The sequence below is a fragment of the Schistocerca nitens genome, chromosome 6 (genome assembly GCF_023898315.1).
Source record: "Schistocerca nitens isolate TAMUIC-IGC-003100 chromosome 6, iqSchNite1.1, whole genome shotgun sequence".
Taxonomy (NCBI): Eukaryota; Metazoa; Arthropoda; class Insecta; order Orthoptera; family Acrididae; genus Schistocerca; species Schistocerca nitens.
In genome coordinates this window covers 351,775,093-351,796,092 of record NC_064619.1, presented here as the reverse complement: position 1 = coordinate 351,796,092, position 21,000 = coordinate 351,775,093, and the positions used below count along the sequence as shown (strand labels likewise).

The window sequence follows — 21,000 nt, the reverse complement described above, 5'->3', positions numbered from 1 at the left end:
CAGTTGGTAGAGCACTTGCCCGCGAAAGGCAAAGGTCCCGAGTTCGAGTCTCGGTCTGGCACACAGTTTTAATCTGCCAGGAAGTTTCATGTAAGTTGTTATTACTTGTAGTTTATTTTATCTGTGTAGTTGTACAAGATAGGACCATGCCCCTTGCTCTATTTGTTTCTTATAGATTGTTTTCTTGTTTTATAGACAATCTGACGATGCCCCAAAAGGGTAAAATGCTTTATTGACATTAAATAATTCTGCAACCAAGAGACAATAATGAGATACGTAAGTTCTAGGAAACTGGTAAAATTATAAGTACCCTCTGCCATTCACTTCACAGTAGTTTACAGAGTATAGATGTAGATGCACTCCAACCTCAACTATGCTTTCACAAAGATGACAGTTCATTGACTGAACCAAAACAGTTTGTAGAACTACCTAGCAGGAGGTTTTTTAGGTTCTCCCCCCTAATATACAACCAATAGGGACTTCGTGTATCATTAACCATAAAATACTTTCCATGTAAAACAGCTCTTCTGGTATCACATCTAGTAATTGTTTATAGGACTACAGAAGGTTCTCAGCAATATCGTTTTTCATTTGCATATAAGATGTTAAGTTATATTTCAGGTTGTCCTGATGCTGGCTCTCTCTCAAAATGCATAGTTTTAGTGTAGAGAACAGTACGTCAACTTCAAATGAACAGGAACACCAATTTAAAATATTTTAAAGGTTTTTAAGGATAATTAGGTTTTTTGCCTGTGTTTTTATGCACTCTTGAGAATAGTTTATTGCAGAAGAAACCAATAAAACAATTTCTCTCTTTCCTCCCTTTTTTAACAGTTGTAGCAACAGCAGTGCAAACATCTATGTTAACAGGAACATACTGAGAAATGGTACCTGAAGCATTCAGTGTTATTTAAAATAATAAACAATGACACTCATTTTAAAAATACGTCCACTTTTGGCCAAATTTATTGCTTACATAATTTTTCATATACAAATAGCACTATGGTCATATATACAAAAGAGTAGTTTTATGGTACATATTAAATAAAATTGTAGTTGGTAATTCCACAATTTTGGCATAACTTAACATAAGTTATTCCTTTTAAAAAATGAAAAACATAAATACTTTAACTTAGAACTCTAAATAGTACCACAAGTTTATTCTTTTGCATGATATAAAGGCACAGTCCATATATATTCTCCACATGTAATCAACAATGTGAAAATGGAACACAGCAACAAACATGTACATAACTGCAGAAGTCTGCCTTACACATATTTATGTATACATATAAATAAAATAACAAGTTTCATTGAAACTTGGCATTCACATATAATGGTACATAATTTGTAAACTTTTTAACAGTTAAATTAATTGGCACAGATGCAATGTGAAATGAGCAAGGGAAATCTTGTCCTTTTCTTTGGAAGTACAAATCAACGAATCATTCTAGTGGAAAGAAAAGGAATGTAAACGTCAGAAAAATGATTATGAGCAAACTTCAATATTTCTGAGTCACAGCATTATGTGATGTAAATATGTGTGTCTAAATCTTGCAAAAATGTTTATCAAAACTTTGGCTTCAATATTCAGTCATGAATGTAATCTTTGTGAGAGTTACATCTGTTCTCACATTTTCTGTTGTATTACTGTAACTAACATGACAAGTATAACTAAAAATTACATTTGTACACTTACTGAATCAGGTCAGAAGTGGCTATGATGTGAAACTGACAGGCAAGATGCTGATTAAGAGCCTTTTTTCCTAAATCATAACCACACCAAAATGGGAAACTCATAAAACAAGTATTTCAAATGTTTTACAACCTAACATGAGCTGCCAACAGAAAACCTCTCCCCCTTCCTCACAAACACGGGGTCACTTCTGCTGCTTCAGTTTCTTTGCTTAAGAATGATAATGTCCACAGCCTCACAAAACCCTTCCAAATAAAAATTGCTGTACTTGTGAAGCTCAATCAAAGAGAAAATATAAAGCTATTTTTTACTACTAATAAGTTACAACTATATTCAGAGATAAAACTTTGGTTAGGCCACTGTTAAAAAATAAATTATTTCTTTACACAGCACTTATAGCCTCCTAGCAATCACAGTCTCAACAGCCACTTGCGCCTCCGAAAGCAGCTCACACTTATTTTCCGACAGCAGATGCATTTGCAGGTAGTGTTGCAGAGCGTTGCTGTTGGTGTATATATGGCTTAAGTGATGAACGTGTTGATTCTCTGGAAGATAATGAAACAGTCATTTCAACAAAAATTTGACAAAGATAAAACAAAACTAATTTTCACAGGGTATGTGTAAATTCTACCTGTTACACTTACATAAATTCCCAAAAATCAGATATACACAACTGATTTAAATGCTCTCTATTAAACTAAAGAATTTTGTCTGTCAAGTGGATAACATACTAAAAATAAATAAATGAAAGAACATGAAGTAAGCCACACACAAGAAGTATCTTTTTAGGTCTCTTCTTTAGTTGGTAAAGAGGAACATAACTTTGTAATCAGATTTTTAAAAAATCTGTTTCACACTTTTTAATAAAATGATAGTTTTATTCAATTTAATTTTGTCAGTGTATTAGATTAAAAAGTAGTCAATAAAATGGTCAAGACATTGCTGCCCCAGGCCGTGCCACTCTGATAGCAGTCCTTCTTAGATTGTGCAATGTGTCAGGAAGGTTTCTGCGACAATGCAAAGCAAATTTACACTGGGTTTAAGCTTTCCCAGTCAGGTTCATGAGTGAGCACAGAGTGCTAACACATCATCATCTTGAAAGACCACCCCAGTACCAAAATACTGACTGCACAGTTGGACAATAGGGTTGGGGGATAATGCACAGCCCTCAAATTATCCTCAACAGCAATGAGAGGTATGCAACATCTACACATCATACACCTGAAAACCAGAATGATCCACATTCCTGTTGAACCATTGGGACTTTGTGCCTGAAATGTGCATTGGTGCCTCAATATATCTTCTACAACTATTGTAGTTATTCGAGAATTTCTGTGTAAATTCTAGAACCACTCAGCCTTCTACCATTTCGAACACACGATATTCTAGATACAAGTGTGGGATGGAAAAATCCTACCTACTGTGCATCACATGTTTGTGTGTGTGTGTGTGTGTGTGTGTGTGTGTGTGTGTGTGTGTGTGTGTGTGTGTGTGTGTGTGTGTGTGTGTGTGCAGGTTTAAAATCAGTGGCGGGAAGAAGGTAGATGCAGCAGTCGAATGGCACCGACAAGTACCTGTCGGGCAATTCATAAATGTGTTAGTGAGCGTGTATGGAAGAAACATGGAATCTATATGCAGCTTCGTGCTTATTGTGTCACTGACTATTGTTATGTGAAACAAGAACAGTAGAAAAAGTACTCATATAGACCCTTGACTCAGCTTTGTTAGAGGCAAGATGTTTTTTCAATCTCATTTTCTGAAAGTCATGATGTCGAACCAGACTTTCTTTCAAATGTAAATCAATTTGTTTCTAATATATGACTCTACAAGAGACTTACTGAAGTTACATATTATGTTGAAAGTGAGAATTTTTATTGTGCTTGAAAGTCAAATGCATTGTTGATTGACGAAACCTAAAGTTTGTATGGCTACTTATTTCACTAGTAGAAAGAGGCTTGACAGTTCCTGTACCTAGCATTATTCAACGGAGAAGAAGTCAAGAGTTTCCAGCAGCCAGCTATCCAGTAAAGAGGAGTGGCTGTAAACCCCAAGTAAGTCATCTTGTAAAGAAGTGGAATGTGGTTTGGAGAAATAAATCAGTATAACCCAGACCCACACCCACAATTTAAGTCGTCAAAACATTAGAACATGGCGACCTGTGTGAAAGGACCGGAAAAACAGGAATTTTCAGTCAAAAACGAGAAAAGAAGCAACCAAACATAATATGACAAGGGATTTACTCTGAATTATTGGAATATGTTCCAAGTATCTAATGGAGCAAATACATAGTGAAAAAACAGTGAAGACATGAAAAATTCACGATGATAAAACAGCACAGAAGATTTCGACATATTTGTCTAAAAAGAAATATGCATAGAACGCTTCGCCCAAGAAGATATAGTGTGGGGAGAGTATACAGCTCTCTCTCACGTCGTGGGGACGCAGATGCTGAAACCAACATGCCGCCAGCACCAGCTGCTAATGGACCGATGCTGACCTGCCTCCACATCTGCTCACCTATGCAACGAGAATTCTATGCTGGGTGAGCTTGAAACAAAGCTTTATTACTTTAGTACGAAGTGGTACAAGATACTGCTGAGTGAACTTTATTTGTGTAGTTATCATATTTAAAGTTAGTTTTAAATGCTTACAAGAGCTAAAGCATACAAGAGTATGGAAAATATACAACAGGACGGGGAAACTCAAGACCCAGCTATGGCCATGACAGTTAGCAAAGAACTGGACTGAGTTGGTAAATTTAATCAAAGTTCAAAGTGTGACTCTAAGTAAAGAACTAGGCTTAGTTAATTCTCAATTAAATACCCAGAGTGAAGCTTTAAATGCTCAGAGGGAAACTCTGAATATATAAATGACAAATTTAAGTTAAAGTGCATAGGTCGACTCTCAAAGCAAAGAATTTAGTAATCTGTGCAAAGACATGGGCGCTTTGAAGACTGAGTGTGGCGCTGTAAGTACTAAAATAGAGAATTTAAAAGTAGATCTAAAGAATTAGTTGACAAACTCTTTGACTACTCACAAAAATCATATGTTTACTGACCTTAGTCAGAAACAGAATGATATCTTTCAGGATTTGTCAAAAAGGTTAGAACTTAACATTGAGAACAAATGTAATAGTGTAGAATCTGAACTTATTGAAAAGTTAGGATCCTTTGAAAAAGTGTACAGTATTAAGTATAATGATGTAAGGCATGGGTTGCATACTTTGCAAGAGAGTGTAGATAAGCAGAATGAGTTAATGCCAGTCATTCAACCGCAAATTACAGGTGTCAATACAAGAGTAGATAATGTAGAAAGAAATTTCAAAGATAAAATAGCTAACTCTGATATTATAAATGTAATTAGTTTGGAGGAACAATTGGGGGGAGTTATAGATCGAAACGTTACCAAGAGAATAACATCCGGGAATGTACTGCCTATTCCTTCTTCTGAACTTAATGATACGACAAAGGGTATGGACAACCTGTGGAGAGAGATTAAGCTAACCCAAGATAAAGTAGGAAAAAGGGTATCTTCACCTAACATTGTATTAACTAGTGAAGCTGTTACAATGGGGAGCTACTTCAGGGTTATCTAGACAATTCCCTAAATTTAAGGTGGACAGAGATGTACATCAGACCCATTTCTTAAAGAGGTTTAACCAAGCATTACCAAAAAATTGGAAAGATTCTAAGAAAATCAAATTTGCTGTGGGGTACCTTCTAAGGGAAGCCTCAGAATGGAGTACAATAAATATTCAGAATTTTTCCTCTTGGGAGGACTTTAAAAAAAAAAAAAATATAGAGAAAGGTATTATGGTGAAGCTGTCAAAATCGTTTTTTGCATGCCAAGAACTTAAGTTCTTAGGGCATATTGTAGGTGTAGAGGGAATCAGACCAGGCCCTGAATGCTAAAAGCTATCAAAGAATGTCTGCATCCCAGAAATGTAAGACAATTAAAAGGATTTATGCGCACGGCCGGACACTATCAACGGTATGTACGAGGGCAGGAGTTAAATGAACCAAGAATTTTATGTTTATTAAAAAAGGGAGTACCGTGGACTTGGGCTCAAGGTGCAAATGATGCATTTGAAAATGTTAAAAGAGCGCTTGTTGAGGCACCCATATTACATCATCTAGTTATGGGTGATCCATTTAAAATTTCGACAGGTGCATCTGATTACGGTATGGCTGCTGAACTTCTCCAAGGAGAATGGGATCAGAGTAATGTAGAACACAGAACCATAGCTTTCGCTAGCTGTAGTCTAAATAAGCATGAACTAAATTACACAGCTACCGAAAAAGAACTATTGGTGATTGTTTGGAGTATTCAAAAGTATCAAACACCAGTACGGGGATTTGAAATCCATATTTATACAGATCATCAAGCTTTATCCTATCTGATGAGTACTCGATTACTACACAGTAGGTTGATGCACTGGATGGTTTTCCTACAGGAGTACGATATCAAGATACGATATGTAAAAGGTTCCGAAAACATAGTACCTGATGCATTATCGAGGCTACCCATAGGAATGGGAAACTTGCAATATACAGAAGGGCCCAGCGTTATTTTTGTCATTAATTTTATGTCAGCAGAATATCCGAACAACAGGGTAAAAGAGATGGTTCAAAGAATAACAGAGAATGTCCATCATGATCCTTATTTCATAGAAATATTTACTATGTGTATCTAGAACTCGTTACCTTCTAATCAATTGGGAAAATGGAAAATTGTAGATCATAACTTGTTTTGGAGAGACAGTGTAACATCACAGCGTTGGCGTTTATGTATTCCAAAGGTAATGGAAGATGAACTTATATGGTGTGTTCACAAAGGGTATGGACAATTCAGAATCAAAAAATGCATATCTCATATGAATAAATTTTATTATTTCAAGAAACAATGGCATAAAATAGCACATTTGACTAGAACCTGTGAAACTTGCCAGAAAGTAAAAAAGAGTAATACTCAGGCGAAATACAGAATGTATCCTATTATCCCTAACTCATTACACAACCTTACAGCAGCAGATTTCTTTGGACCAATTCCACAAGGAAAGGGAGGAGTAACATATATTTCGGTTATCATAATATGCTGGTCAAAATAAGTTAAACTATATCCTATTAAGAGAGCAAATGCGCAGACAGTTATATACACTGTTTACAACAATACTTTCTAGAAGGAGGTAAACCAAAATGGTTTCTTACAGGTAACGGACCACAATTTGTGAGCAACGAATTTAGAGAATTCCTAGCGAGGCAAAGTATTCGCCAAGTGTTGATATCCAATTATAACCCGTCATCAAATCCATGTGAATGGGTAATGAAGGAAATTGGGAAATTATGTCGTACATGTTGTTGTTGTTGTGGTCTTCAGTCCTGAGACTGGTTTGATGCAGCTCTCCATGCTACTCTATCCTGTGCAAGCTTCTTCATCTCACAGTACTTACTGCAAACTATATACTTCTGAATCTGCTTAGTGTATTCATCTCTTGGTCTCCCTCTACGATTTTTACCCTCCACGCTGCCCTCCAATGCTAAATTTGTGATCCCTTGATGCCTTAGAACATGTCCTACCAACCGGTCCCTTCTTCTCGTCAAGTTGTGCCACAAACTCCTCTTCTCCCCAATTCTATTCAATATCTCCTCATTAGTTATGTGAACTACCCATCTAATATTCAGCATTCTTCTGTAGCACCACATTTCAAAAGCTTCTATTCTCTTCTTCTCCAAACTATTAATCGTCCATGTTTCACTTCCATACATGACTACACTCCATACAAATACTTTCAGAAACGACTTCCTGACACTTAAATCTATACTCGATGTTAACAAATTTCTCTTCTTCAGAAATGCTTTCCTTGCCATTGCCAGTCTATATTTTATATCCTCTCTACTTTGACCATCATCAGTTATTTTGCTCCCCAAATAGCAAAACTCCTTTATTACTTTAAGTGTCTCATTTCCTAATCTAATTCCCTCAGCATCACCTGACTTAATTCGACTACATTCCATTATCCTTGTTTTGCTTTTGTTGATGTTCATCTTATATCCTCCTTTCAAGACACTGTCCATTCCGTTCAACTGCTCTTCCAAGGACTTTGCTGTCTCTGACAGAATTACAATGTCATCGGCGAACCTCAAAGTTTTTATTTCTTCTCCATCGATTTTAATACCTACTCAGAATTTTTCTTTTGTTTCCTTCACTGCTTGCTCAATATAAAGATTGAATAACATCAGGGACAGTCTACAACCCTGTCTCACTCCCTTCCCAACCACTGCTTCCCTTTCATGTCCCTCGACTCTTATAACTGCCATCTGGTTTCTGTACAAATTGTAAATAGCCTTTCGCTCCCTGTATTTTACGCCTGCCACCTTTAGAATTTGAAAGAGAGTATTCCAGTCAACATTGTCAAAAGCTTTCTCTACGTCTACAAATGCTAGAAATGTAGGTTTGCCTTCCCTTAATCTATTTTCTAAGATAAGTCGTAGGGTCAGCATTACCTCACGTGTTCCAACATTTCTGCGGAATCCAAACTGATCTTCCCCGAGGTCGGCTTCTACCAGTTTTTCCAATCGTCTGCAAAGAATATGCGTTAGTATTTTGCAGCTGTGACATATTAAACTGATAGTTCGGTAATTTTCACATCTGTCAACACCTGCTTTCTTTGGGATTGGAATTATTATATTCTTCTTGAAGTCTGGGGGTATTTTGCCTGTCTCATATATCTTGCTCACCAGATGGTAGAGTTTTGTCAGGACTGGCTCTCCCAAGGCCGTCAGTAGTTCCAATGGAATGTTGTCTACTCCCGGGGCTTTGTTTCGACTCAGGTCTTTCAGTGCTCTGTCAAACTCTCACGCAGTATCGTATCTCCCATTTCATCTTCATCTACATCCTCTTCCATTTCCATAATATTGTCCTCGAGTACATCGCCCTTGTATAGACCCTCTATATACTCCTTCCACCTTTCTGCTTTCCCTTCTTTGCTTAGAACTGGGTTTCCATCTGAGCTCTTGATATTCATACAAGTGGCTCTCTTTTCTCCAAAGGTCTCTTTAATTTTCCTGTAGGCAGTATCTATCTTACCCCTAGTGAGATAAGCCTTTACATCCTTACATTTGTCCTCTAGCCATCCCTGCTTAGCCATTTTGCACTTCCTGTTGATCTCATTTTTAAGACATTTGTATTCCCTTTTGCCTGCTTCATTTACTGCATTTTTATATTTTCTCCTTTCATCGTCTTTTTACCTACTTGATCCTCTGCTGCCTTCACTACTTCATCCCCCAGAGCTACCCATTCTTCTTCTACTGTATTTCTTTCCCCCTTTCCTGTCAATTGTTCCCTTATGCTCTCCCTGAAACTCTGTACAACCTCTGGTTTAATCAGTTTATCCAGGTCCCATCTCCATAAATTCCCACCTTTTTGCAGTTTCTTCAGTTTTAATCAACAGTTCATAACCAACAGATTGTGGTCAGAGTCCACATCTGACCCTGGAAATGTCTTACAATTTAAAACCTGGTTCCTAAATCTCTGTCTTACCATTATATAATCTATCTGATACCTTCTAGTATCTCCAGGATTCTTCCACGTATACAACCTTCTTTTATGATTCTTGAACCAAGTGTTACTATGATTAAGTTGTGCTCTGTGTAGAATTCTACCAGACGGCTTCCTCTTTCATTTCTCTCTCCCAATCCATATTCACCCACTATGTTTCCTTCTCTCCCTTTTCCTGCTTTCGAATTCCAGTCACCCATGACTATTAAATTTTCGTCTCCATTCACTACCTGAATAATTTCTTTTATCTCATCATACATTTCTTCAATTTCTCCATCATCTGCACAGCTAGTTGGCATATAAACTTGTACTACTGTAGTAGGCATGGGCTTCGTGTCTATCTTGGCCACAATAATGCGTTCACTATGCTGTTGGTAGTAGCTTACCCGCACTCCTATCTTTTTATTCATTATTAAACCTACTCCTGCATTACCCCTATTTGATTTTGTATTTATAACCCTATATTCACCTGTCCAAAAGTCTTGTTCCTCCTGCCACCGAACTTCACTAATTCCCACTATATCTAACTTTAACCTATCCATTTCCTTTTTAAATTTTCTAACCTACCTGCCTGATTAAGGGATCTGACATTCCACGCTCCGATCCGTAGAATGCCAGTTTTCTTTCTCCTGATAACGACGTCCTCTTGAGTAGTCCCCGCCCGGAGTTCCGAATGGGGGGACTATTTTACCTCCGGAATATTTTACCCAAGAGGACGCCATCATCATTTAACTATACAGTAAAGCTGCATGCCCTCGGGAAAAATTACGGCTGTAGTTTCCCCTTGCTTTCAGCCGTTCGCAGTACCAGCACAGCAAGGCCGTTTTGGTTAGTGTTGCAAGGTCTGATCAGTCAATTCATCATCTTCCCAGCTTGACTCTGAAGAGACTCATAAGCTTTTTCAAAAATATGAGGGACCATACTGGGTACAAACGGCAGTCCACCCTAAGACGTTATTTTTAGTAGATCCCACAACTGGATTATAAAAGTGGAAACACATTGTAAAGGATGTAAAATAGTATATCCCCCAGGGATGTTAACATTCTGAGTTAATGGGCGGTGCGACGACCGCCAGATCGAGTTGTTTTCAGTGTTTCTACCAAAATAGTTTTCCTGCACCGAATTCCTTTAAAATCAAAAACTATCCTATAATCTTACTGCTTAAAAAAACTGAATATGACCATAACATTTTATTCAAAGTACTGACCATTGCTTTCTATACATTTTGACCACCTTTCTGGCAATTTGTGGACACCACGCCAATAGAAATGTTCGTCTTTTGAAGCAAACCAATCAGACACCCAATTTATGACTTCTTCGTAGGAATCGAAGTGTTCCTCAGCCAATGTGTGTCCCATTGATGAAAACAAATGGCAGTTGAAAGAGGCCAAGTCTGGTGAATACAGCGGGCGAGGTAGCAGCTCCCAGCCAAGTGTTTCGATTGTATCCTGAACCAGTTTTGCTTTGTGTGCAGGTGCATTGTCGTGTAAAAAAATTACTTTGCCATGTCTTCTGGTCCATTCTGGCCTTTTTTCAATCAATGCATAGTTCAAATTGATCATTTGTTGTCTGTAGCGATTAGTATTCATAATTTCACTGGGTTTTAGAAGCTCATGATACACCACACCTTTCTGATCCCACCAAACACAGAGCATTGTCTTCCTGCCGAATCGATCTGGTTTTGCAGTCGATGTTGATGGTTGACCCGGATTAACCCATGATTTTTCCCATTTAGGATTCTTAAAGTAAATCCATTTTTCATTGCCAGTAACAATTCGATGCAAAATTGATTTTCTTTCATATCTTTGAAGCAAAATTTGACAAATGGTTTTTCAGTTTTCCATCTGTCTTTCATTCAATTCATGTGGCATCCATTTTCCACACTTTTGGATCTTTCCCATAGTTTTCAAACGGTCAGAAATTGTTTGTTGTGCAACATTTAGCATTGCTGCCATTTGCTTCTGACTCAAAGTATCATTTTCATCCAATATTGCTTGCAATTCGGCGTCTTCGAACTTTTTTGGTGGTCTTCCAAATTCTTCATTTCTTACATCAAAATCATTATTTCTGAACTGTTGAAACCATCTTTTGCATGTTGTTTCTGATAGAGCATATGCCTCGACAAGCATTCGATGCTACTCTGCAGCACTTTTTTTCAAATGAAAACAAAAAATTAATGCTTTCCGCAAATCATAACTTTCTAGTAAAAAATTCGACATTGTTAACACGATGAAAACATATGATGATGTTTGTTCCGTGACGTGATGTATACTAAATATCTTTGACAGATGTCACACCAACCAAACAAAAAAAAATTAAGGCTCGTTCACAACAAATATTCCATATCAACACATTTGTATCATAACGCTCATTTCATACCAGTACACCTGGTAAGTGAGTAATTGTTATACCGAAGTGTATAGATTCTCTATTTTGTATAGAGTATTTTATATGAATATAATAGAGGGAAACATTCCACGTGGGAAAAATATATCTAAAAACAAAGATGACAAACAAAAGCACTGGCAGGTCGATAGACACACAAACAAACACAAACATAACCATTGATGCCACTTCCTTATACACAAATATTCCGCACGTCCAGGGCCTCACTGCGATGGAGCATTTCCTTTCATGCCGATCAAAAATGGCTCTGAGCACTATGGGACTCAACTGCTGAGGTCATTAGTCCCCTAGAACTTAGAACTAGTTAAACCTAACTAACCTAAGGACATCACAAACATCCATGCCCGAGGCAGGATTCGAACCTGCGACCGTAGCGGTCCTGCGGTTCCAGACTGCAGCGCCTTTAACCGCACGGCCACTTCGGCCGGCTTTCATGCCGATCACCTGCCACCCTACCTAAAACCTCTTTCCTCATTACCTTAGCCAGCTTCATCCTGACCCACAACTTCTTCACTTTCGAAGGCCAGATATACCAACAATTAAAGGGAACAGCCATGGGTACCAGGATGGCCTCCTCGTACGCCAACCTATTCATGGGTCGCTTAGAGGAAGCCTTCTTGGTTACCCAGGCCTGCCAACCCAAAGTTTGGTACAGATTCATTGATGACATCTTCATGATCTGGACTCACAGTGAAGAAGAACTCCAGAATTTCCTCTCCAACCTCAACTCCTTTGGTTCCATCAGATTCACCTGGTCCTACTCCAAATCCCATGCCACTTTCATTGACATTGACCTCCATCTGTCCAATGGCCAGCTTCACACGTCCGTCCACATCAAACCCACCAACAAGCAACAGTACCTCCATTATGACAGCTGCCACTCATCCCACATCAAACGGTCCCTTCCCTACAGCCTAGGTCTTCGTGGCAAACGAATCTGCTCCAGTCTGGAATCCCTGAACCATTACACCAACAACCTGAAAACAGCTTTCGCATCCCGCAACTACCCTCCCGACCTGGTACAGAAGCAAATAACCAGAGCCACTTCCTCATCCCCTCAAACCCAGAACCTCCCACAGAAGAACCACAAAAGTGCCCCACTTGTGACAGGATACTTTCCGGGACTGTATCAGACCCTGAATGTGGCTCTCCAGCAGGGATACGACTTCCTCAAATCCTGCCCTGAAATGAGATCCATCCTTCATGAAATCCTCCCCACTCCACCAAGAGTGTCTTTCCGCCATCCACCTAACCTTCGTAACCTCTTAGTTCATCCCTATGCAACCCCCAAACCACCTTCCCTACCCTCTGGCTCCTACCCTTGTAACCGCCCCCGGTGTAAAACCTGTCCCATGCACCCTCCCACCACCACCTACTCCAGTCCTGTAACCCGGAAGGTTTGCACAATCGAAGGCAGAGCCACGTGTGAAAGCACCCACGTGATTTACCACCTGTCTGCCTACACTGTGAAGCTTTCTACGTGGGAATGACCAGCAACACACTGTCCATTCGCATGAATGGACACAGGCAGTTTGTTTGTTGGTAATGAGGATCACCCTGTGGCTAAACATGCCTTGGTGCACGGCCAGCACATCTTGGCACAGTGTTACACCGTCCGGGTTATCTGGATACTTCCCACTAACACCAACCTGTCAGAACTCCGGAGATGGGAACTTGCCCTTCAGTATATCCTCTCTTCCCGTTACCCACCAGGCCTCAACCTCCGCTAATTTCAAGTTGCCGCTGCTCATACCTCACCTGTCTTTCAACAACATCTTTGCCTCCTTTACTTCCGCCTCGACTGACATCTCTGACCAAACTCTTTGCCTTTACAAATGTCTGCTTGTGTCTGTGTACGTGCGGGTGGATATGCGTGTGTGTGCGAGTGTATACCTGTACTTTTTTCCCCCTAAGGTAAGTGAGGCAATACTGAACTTACGACTTATCTTAGAAGAAAGATTAAGGAAAGGCAAACCTACGTTTCTGGCATTTGTGGACTTAGAGAAAGCTTTTGACAATGTTGACTGGAATACTCTCTTTCAAATTCTAAAGTTGGCAGGGGTAAAATACAGAGAGCGAAAGGCTATTTACAATTTGTACATAAACCAGATGGCAGTTATAAGAGTCGAGGGACATGAAAGGGAAGCAGTGGTTGGGAAGGGAGTAAGACAGGGTTGTAGCCTCTCCCCGATGTTATTCAATCTGTATATTGAGCAAGCAGTAAAGGAAACAAAAGAAAAATTCGGAGTAGGTATTAAAATCCATGGAGAAGAAATAAAAACTTTGAGGTTCGCCGATGACATTGTAATTCTGTCAGAGGCAGCAAAGAACTTGGAAGAGCAGTTGAACGGAATGGATGGTGTCTTGAAGGGAGGATATAAGATGAACATCAACAAAAGCAAAACGAGGATAATGGAATGTAGTCGAATTAAGTCGGGTGATGTTGAGGGTATTAGATTAGGAAATGAGACACTTAAAGTAGTAAAGGAGTTTTGCTATTTGGGGAGCAAAATAACTGATGATGGTCGAAGTAGAGAGGATATAAAATGTAGACTGGCAATGGCAAGGAAAGCGTTTCTGAAGAAGAGAAATTTGTTAACATTGAGTATAGATTTAAGTGTCAGGAAGTCATTTCTGAAAGTATTTGTATGGAGTGTAGCCATGTATGGAAGTGAAACATGGACGGTAAATAGTTTGGACAAGAAGAGAATAGAAGCTTTCGAAATGTGGTGCTACAGAAGAATGCTGAAGATTAGATGGGTAGATCACATAACTAATGAGGAGGTACGGAATAGGATTGGGGAGAAGAGGAGTTTGTGGCACAACTTGACCAGAAGAAGGGATCAGTTGGTAGGACATGTTCTGAGGCATCAAGAGATCACCAATTTAGTATTGGAGAGCAGCGTGGAGGGTAAAACTCGTAGGGGGAGACCAAGAGATGAATACACTAAGCAGATTCAGAAGGATGTAGGTTGCAGTAGGTACTGGGAGATAATGAAGCTTGCACAGGATACAGTAGCATGGAGAGCTGCATCAAACCAGTCTCAGGACTGAAGACCACAACAACAAGGTAAATCTTTCCGTTCCCAGGATTGGAATGACTCCTTACCCTCTCCCTTAGAACCCACATCCTTTCGTCTTTCCCTCTTTCCTGATGAAGCAACCGTTTGTTGCGAAAGCTAGAATTTTGTGTGTATGTTTGTGTTTGTTTGTGTGTCTATCGACCTGCCAGCGCTTTTGTAGAGTATTTTATATGTTTTACAAGATGTGATATAGATGGGAGGGTTTGTATAAATTTTGAAAGGTGTGGGTATTGTAGCTAAATGCTTGATTTACAAGAACAGATAAATCATGACTAACACAAAACACACATCACACCTTTCAAACAACCCTCAGAAACAAGTGTGCCTGATTCTTCTTAATTTGCAGTTTCCATAGGGTTGCTAGGATTTCCTTCGGGGACCTCAAAGGGTGAAGGAGGAACAAGTCCATTCTGTAGGAGACGATTTAACACCAAACCTCCTCCGACGTCTCACTGAAGTACCTGAGAGTTAGGGATCCTGGGGAAGGGAGGTGGGAAGGGTTTCCTGTCTTTGGAGCTATCTTCTTTCTCTTCTTCGATCCTAGCAACCACATCTGTTTTTTCCTTTCTTACTTCTCATCTTGAGGACCTGTCTGTCTTTTCCCTCTTTCCATATTCATAAACTTCTATCGCTGAGGTCCTTTCTTATTTCCAAGGTTAATAGTAACCTACATCTTAATTTTACATAAGAAGGCTGAAAATCAGACTACACAAACACACATCCACATATACACTTCTACACAAACATTAAATTATATAAGACAAACCCTGTCACGCTGTGAGAACCGCCAGGTGTTGTAGAGGAAAGTTGTGTACACAGGGAATTATGTGCTTATATATGGGGAGTTATGATGGTTCTACATCGAATATACATAAGAAGAGGTGCACATGTGTAATGAACAACTACAAAGTAGTAATGAGTAATGAATAAATAAGAGAGAGGCATGAGCAAAGAAAGAAAACAAAAGTAGGAGTAGAATTAGTCAGGTTGATCATTAAGCGTCAGTGCAATAAAAATCTTATGAATTGAAGGATAGTGGAACGTAAGTAGTATATATAGACATAATATCTGTTGAAACTATAGAAGTTGATAAGCAGAGGAGGACTTTAGGGAGTGAATGATATATTAAAGAATGAATGCTAAGTTTAAAATAGATTTATAGCTTTACCAGAATATAATTATGGTATACATGGAAATTTATATTAGGATAATGAACCGTGAGGCCTACTAAGAAAGGATAAGGGGGGTGTACCCGGCATTCACTAAGTATAAAGGGCAGACAATATTTTGTAAGGGGCGTACCTGCCAGAATGGGAAGAGGAAGTGCTCTCATAAGGTCAACCCACAAGTAAGGAATAGGTGCTGATCCTAGGAGAAGGGACAGTATCGTGACAAATGTCACAAATTTTATAGGAATTATTCTGGAAAGTGTAAATTCTATGAACAACTTGTAGTATTATGTTTCATGAAGTAAATGAGTGTCAAAAGAACACTTTCACTTTGCCCAGAGTTCCTCCAAGCTACAAATAATGAAAATAGTACATACCAGGAAAAAGGTAGTACAAAAGATAAGAATAGAAAAAAGAAGATTACTCATGTGTCCTAAACACCTAAAGTTTACAATTTAAAACAAAAAATTAAAGAAAAGAAAAAGAGTGCTCACAGTTACTAAGTATTAGTAAAGCTGACTAAAACAACAAATAAATCCTCATGTCCTAATAACAAAGTAAAATAAGAAAAGAGTAGAGAAAAAATAAGCGAAAGATTGTGCAATAAAGGACAGAGAATTGTTACTCGAAGAAAAGATATGTATATAAACATATGTAAGAAACGTATCCTGTTAAGATATGAACTGTTGTTATGAGTGATATGATGTGAATAATGATTATTTATAAAATATTGCATGTTCGGTCTGGAGGGGGGAGAGGGGGGGGGGGGATATGTAGTGACTTGAGAATTTCTGTATAAATTCTAGAATCACTCAGCCCTCTACCATCTCGAACACACGATATTCTAGATACTAGTGTGGGATGGAAAAATCCTACCTACTGTGTGTCACATGTGTGTGTGTGTGTGTGTGTGTGTGTGTGTGTGTGTGTGTGTGTGTCAATCCACAGATGTGTTAGTGAGTGTGTATGGAAGAACCATGGAATCTATATGCAGCTTTGTACTTAGTGTGTCACTGATTATTGTTATGCGAAACAAGAACAGTTGAAAAAGTACTCATATAGACTCTTGACTCAGTCTTGTTAGAGGCAAGACATCTTTTCAATCTCCTTTTCTGAAAGTCATGGTGTCAAACCAGACTTGCTTTTGAACGTAAATCAATTTGTTTCTAACACACAACTGTATGAGACACTTACTGAAGTTACATATTATGTTGAAAGTGAGAAATTTTATTGTGCTTGAAAGTCAAATACATCATTGATTGACAAAACGTAAAGTTCGTATAGCTACTCATTTCACTAGCAGAAAGAGGGTTGAAAGTTCCGACGGAGAAGAAGTCAAGAGTGTTTCCAGCAGCCGACTATCCAGTAAAGAAGAGTGGCTGCAAACCCCAAGTCAGTCATCTCAAAGAAGTGGAATGTGGTTTGGGGAAATAAATCAGTATAACTCAGACCCACATTCACACTTTACGTCATCAAAGTATTAGACTATCACAAGGCTTTTCTTCAAAGATCATCAGGTATTAGACATATCTATCAAATGGTTCAAATGGCTCTAAGCACTATGGGACTTAACTTCTGAGGTCATCAGTCCCCTAGAACTTAGAACTACTTAAACCTAACTAACCTAAGAACATCACACACATCCATGCCCGAGGCAGGATTCGAACCTGCGACCGTAGCGGTCACGCGGTTCCAGACTGTAGCGCCTAGACAAATATATCAGTCATTAGTTAAGAGAACCCAATGCCATTGTTCCACAGATACTATTCCAGGTGTTCTCTTGTCAACCTTCTTCATACAGAACGATGCTGGAGAGCTTTGTATTAATGATGGTGCCTAGCAGTGCTTTAAACCTATACTCACATCCGATGATCAAAATTAGTCAAATAAATCAAATAATACGTGACATGTCACAGTTTACCTGATCATTTATTACAACAGTTGCTGCTTCCCCTATAGATTATGCCCGCATTTTCTATTTACCCCTCTGTCAACACTCATTCTGGGCATGACTGAAAACTGATACAAATGAACAATGTAACAACATACATTTCCACTCACAACAGTGAGGCTTACTAATGATTTCAGGATACAATATTTTAAAAGTAAAATAAAAAGACTTGGAATGGAAGGATGAGATGTTGTGTAAAATGTATATTTTCATTATAAATCTCTGTCACTATTTCAAAGTAGTTATTCTATAAAATTTATGCATGAAAAAATTTAAAACACCAGTACAGGATGTGTCTTAGGCCAGATTAAAATATGCCATTGTTAAATCTTTCTACAAGGACATGAAAAATTTAAATAACCTATCTAATTTCCTTAATGACAACTTTCTAAGACTCACAAATAAATACAAAAATACTGTGCATGGCACCAAATGTTGCAATTTGAGTTGCAGCCTTGACCAGCATGTTGAAACTCAATATGACAGGCACAGACGAGATGTGAAACATGAAACTATGAAACAAAACTACATCATAAGAGATAGTACCAAACTCAATGCAATGTTTCTACTAATGATAATTAGGCTCAAGCAAGCCATATTTATTACTGAAAATGTGCAGTAGTTATAATCAAACTTTTGCTACTTGAGAGGGGCCTCATGAAAAATGAGTGATTGTAGGACAATGAAACTTTGTGGAAACATTTGTAAGAACATGGGGAGAAAAATAACAAATAAGCTATTGAAAGAAACACATTTTAATTTCCACATGAGAAGGAAACAGTTGTTAATTGCATGTCAAATTTCCATTCCAGATTACAAATGTTGCTTAATGTGATGACCATGCATCCACTAGGTTTTTACAGATACCATTTCGCAACTGTTCACAGCACTTTTCAAACAGTGGACCTTGGAATGTTCAGCTGTTGTGATACAACTTGTGCATTCCATAAAGATTGCACATTGCCTCCAGAATTTTTAGTCATGGCAACAGTAGCATCTCCAATGATTTGTAGTGCAATTGGCCACTAGCTTCTCCTAGAAGCAATTCCCAAATCACCAGTTAATTTGAACTTCCTACTCACGTTCTTCAGCGCCAATGCGAAAAGAGTACATCTCCACACTCCTTCAATGCATCGTTACACAGGAAGAGCAGCAGCACTATTGCTGCTATTTCATCAAATGGCTTTATAAGTAAAGCCCTGCTCACCTTGTCCAGACTCATGTTGACTACCTGCACTTGTAACACATACTGATGCTTCTTATGTTTCAACACTACGTCGTCATACCAGCACTGATGTCTCATGGAAAGTCATGACACTAACACTACTAATTTTCGCACCTCCCGCCTAACTGTCAGAGTACTTGCAGTGGATCCTGATGGAGTTTGGAATTCCTGTGTGAAGGTCTGGATAGATGTCTGCCTGTTACATATTACGATCCTCTTCAACTGTCGGCGGTCTCTGTCAGTCAACAGACGAGGTCAACCTGTACGCCTTTGTGCTGCACATGCCCCTTCATGCTTCCACTTCACTAACACATCAGAAACAGTGTACCTAGGGAGGTTTAGGAGTGTGGAAATCTCGCGTACAGATGTATGACACAAATAACACCCAATCACCTGACCCAGTTTAAGTCTGAGAGTTCCGCAGAGTGCCCCATTCTGCTCTCTCACGATGTCTAATGACTACTGAGGTCGCTGATATGAAGTACCTGGTAGTAGGTGGCAGCACAATGCACCTAATATGAAAAAAGTATTTTTTGGGGGTGTCTGGATACTTTTGATCACATACTGTATACACAGAGCTTGGTCTTTTATGCTTAGTCTTAGGACTTGAATATTTTGACTTCATAGTTTGATTGACACACATCAGCAGACACATACTTATTGTTCTGAAGATGACCAAAAAGGGTGAAACGAGTTAGCAGTATATAAATAAAGTGAAACCACAGCTGTTTTAATTTGCAAACCTATCATTATCACAGTTGCTAGCTTCAACCAGAATTGATTGGGAGAATGTACACACAACAAAAATATTAGACCACTTGCAATTAGGTAATATGAAAACAACTTTTCAAATAATCGTTTTGATGGGGTATGACTATTGTTTCCATTACAATTTTATTTTATTTCTTGTTGCTCTTTTACATATTGTAATACTGGAATTATAAATCAAATAAAAACTCGAATTATAAATCAAACTTCAGCAGTCTTAATATGACCACAATATCAGAGATTGTGGCAATTACAAAGACACAATTTACTTTTTCTTAAAGTAGGATGATATTTTACTTGTTTTCTGTTTAATGTCTTCTACAATTGGAGCCACTTGATTTGATTTTTGGCTTCTCCACTTCTAATCCTTTTAACTCTAACTAGCACACACTGGTCTAGAGTGATTTCTCCACAATGCCTATGTATAATTCCTTCTTCAAAGCACTTGGTGGCTTCTTCAAGTAGTTGATCAGCAGCTTTTCCTTATTTTTCTGCAACAAAGTTTTTGCCAACTCATTCAAATCAGCAGCAGTTTTAACCTTCAACCTTTCTGTTCTCTTTCCCAATGCTCGTTATGTCAGTCTCCTTCAACATCTCTTCTTGCTTAATTTTTTCTTCCATGTAGCATTTATAGATTTGGTACGCAATTCTGGCCAATAGTAGAAGTTTGTCAATAACAGAAAGCAAGTGTGCCTGATGGCTGTACAATTTCATGTCAGATAAAATATTCAATATTGAATTTAAACCACGCTGTTCACTCATGTTTATCTTATCATTTGTTAATATCTGACCAGAAAGAGAAAATCCTCTTTCTACCAAAGCAATACCATGAGACAAACAAAGTATTGCTTTTACAAGTTTTATTACAGTGGGATATATTAAAAAGTTTGAAGCAATCCTTAAATTAAAAACACAGGGCCAGTATTTATCAACTGTCTGGGCAGCTTCAGAGGAGTTTCCACTCATCCAATAGTACAGATTCATCCACATCCAAAGGTAAAGCATTACCTAAAGTTACAAGTTTGGCCCTCAGAGGAAATGCTTCTAAACTCTCCAACCTTCAAGCAACTTTTATTAAACAACACACTGCTGCAGTGAGAAGCTTCATTCAGTTTGAGACTTCCTGACAAGTACTTGCCACTTTC

At 38.5% G+C, this 21,000-nt stretch overlaps 1 protein-coding gene across 1 annotated transcript in view; it reads right to left on the bottom strand.

Annotated features, from left to right (window-relative positions):
* Window positions 1-983: 983 nt before the first annotated feature.
* LOC126262367 (rho-associated protein kinase 2) overlaps window positions 984-21,000 on the bottom strand; it is a 248,922-nt gene continuing 228,905 nt past the window's right edge. Inside the window, 1 exon segment of the mRNA XM_049958953.1 lies at window positions 984-2,241. Coding sequence (XP_049814910.1) covers window positions 2,151-2,241 — 91 coding nt within the window. The 3' untranslated portion in view covers window positions 984-2,150.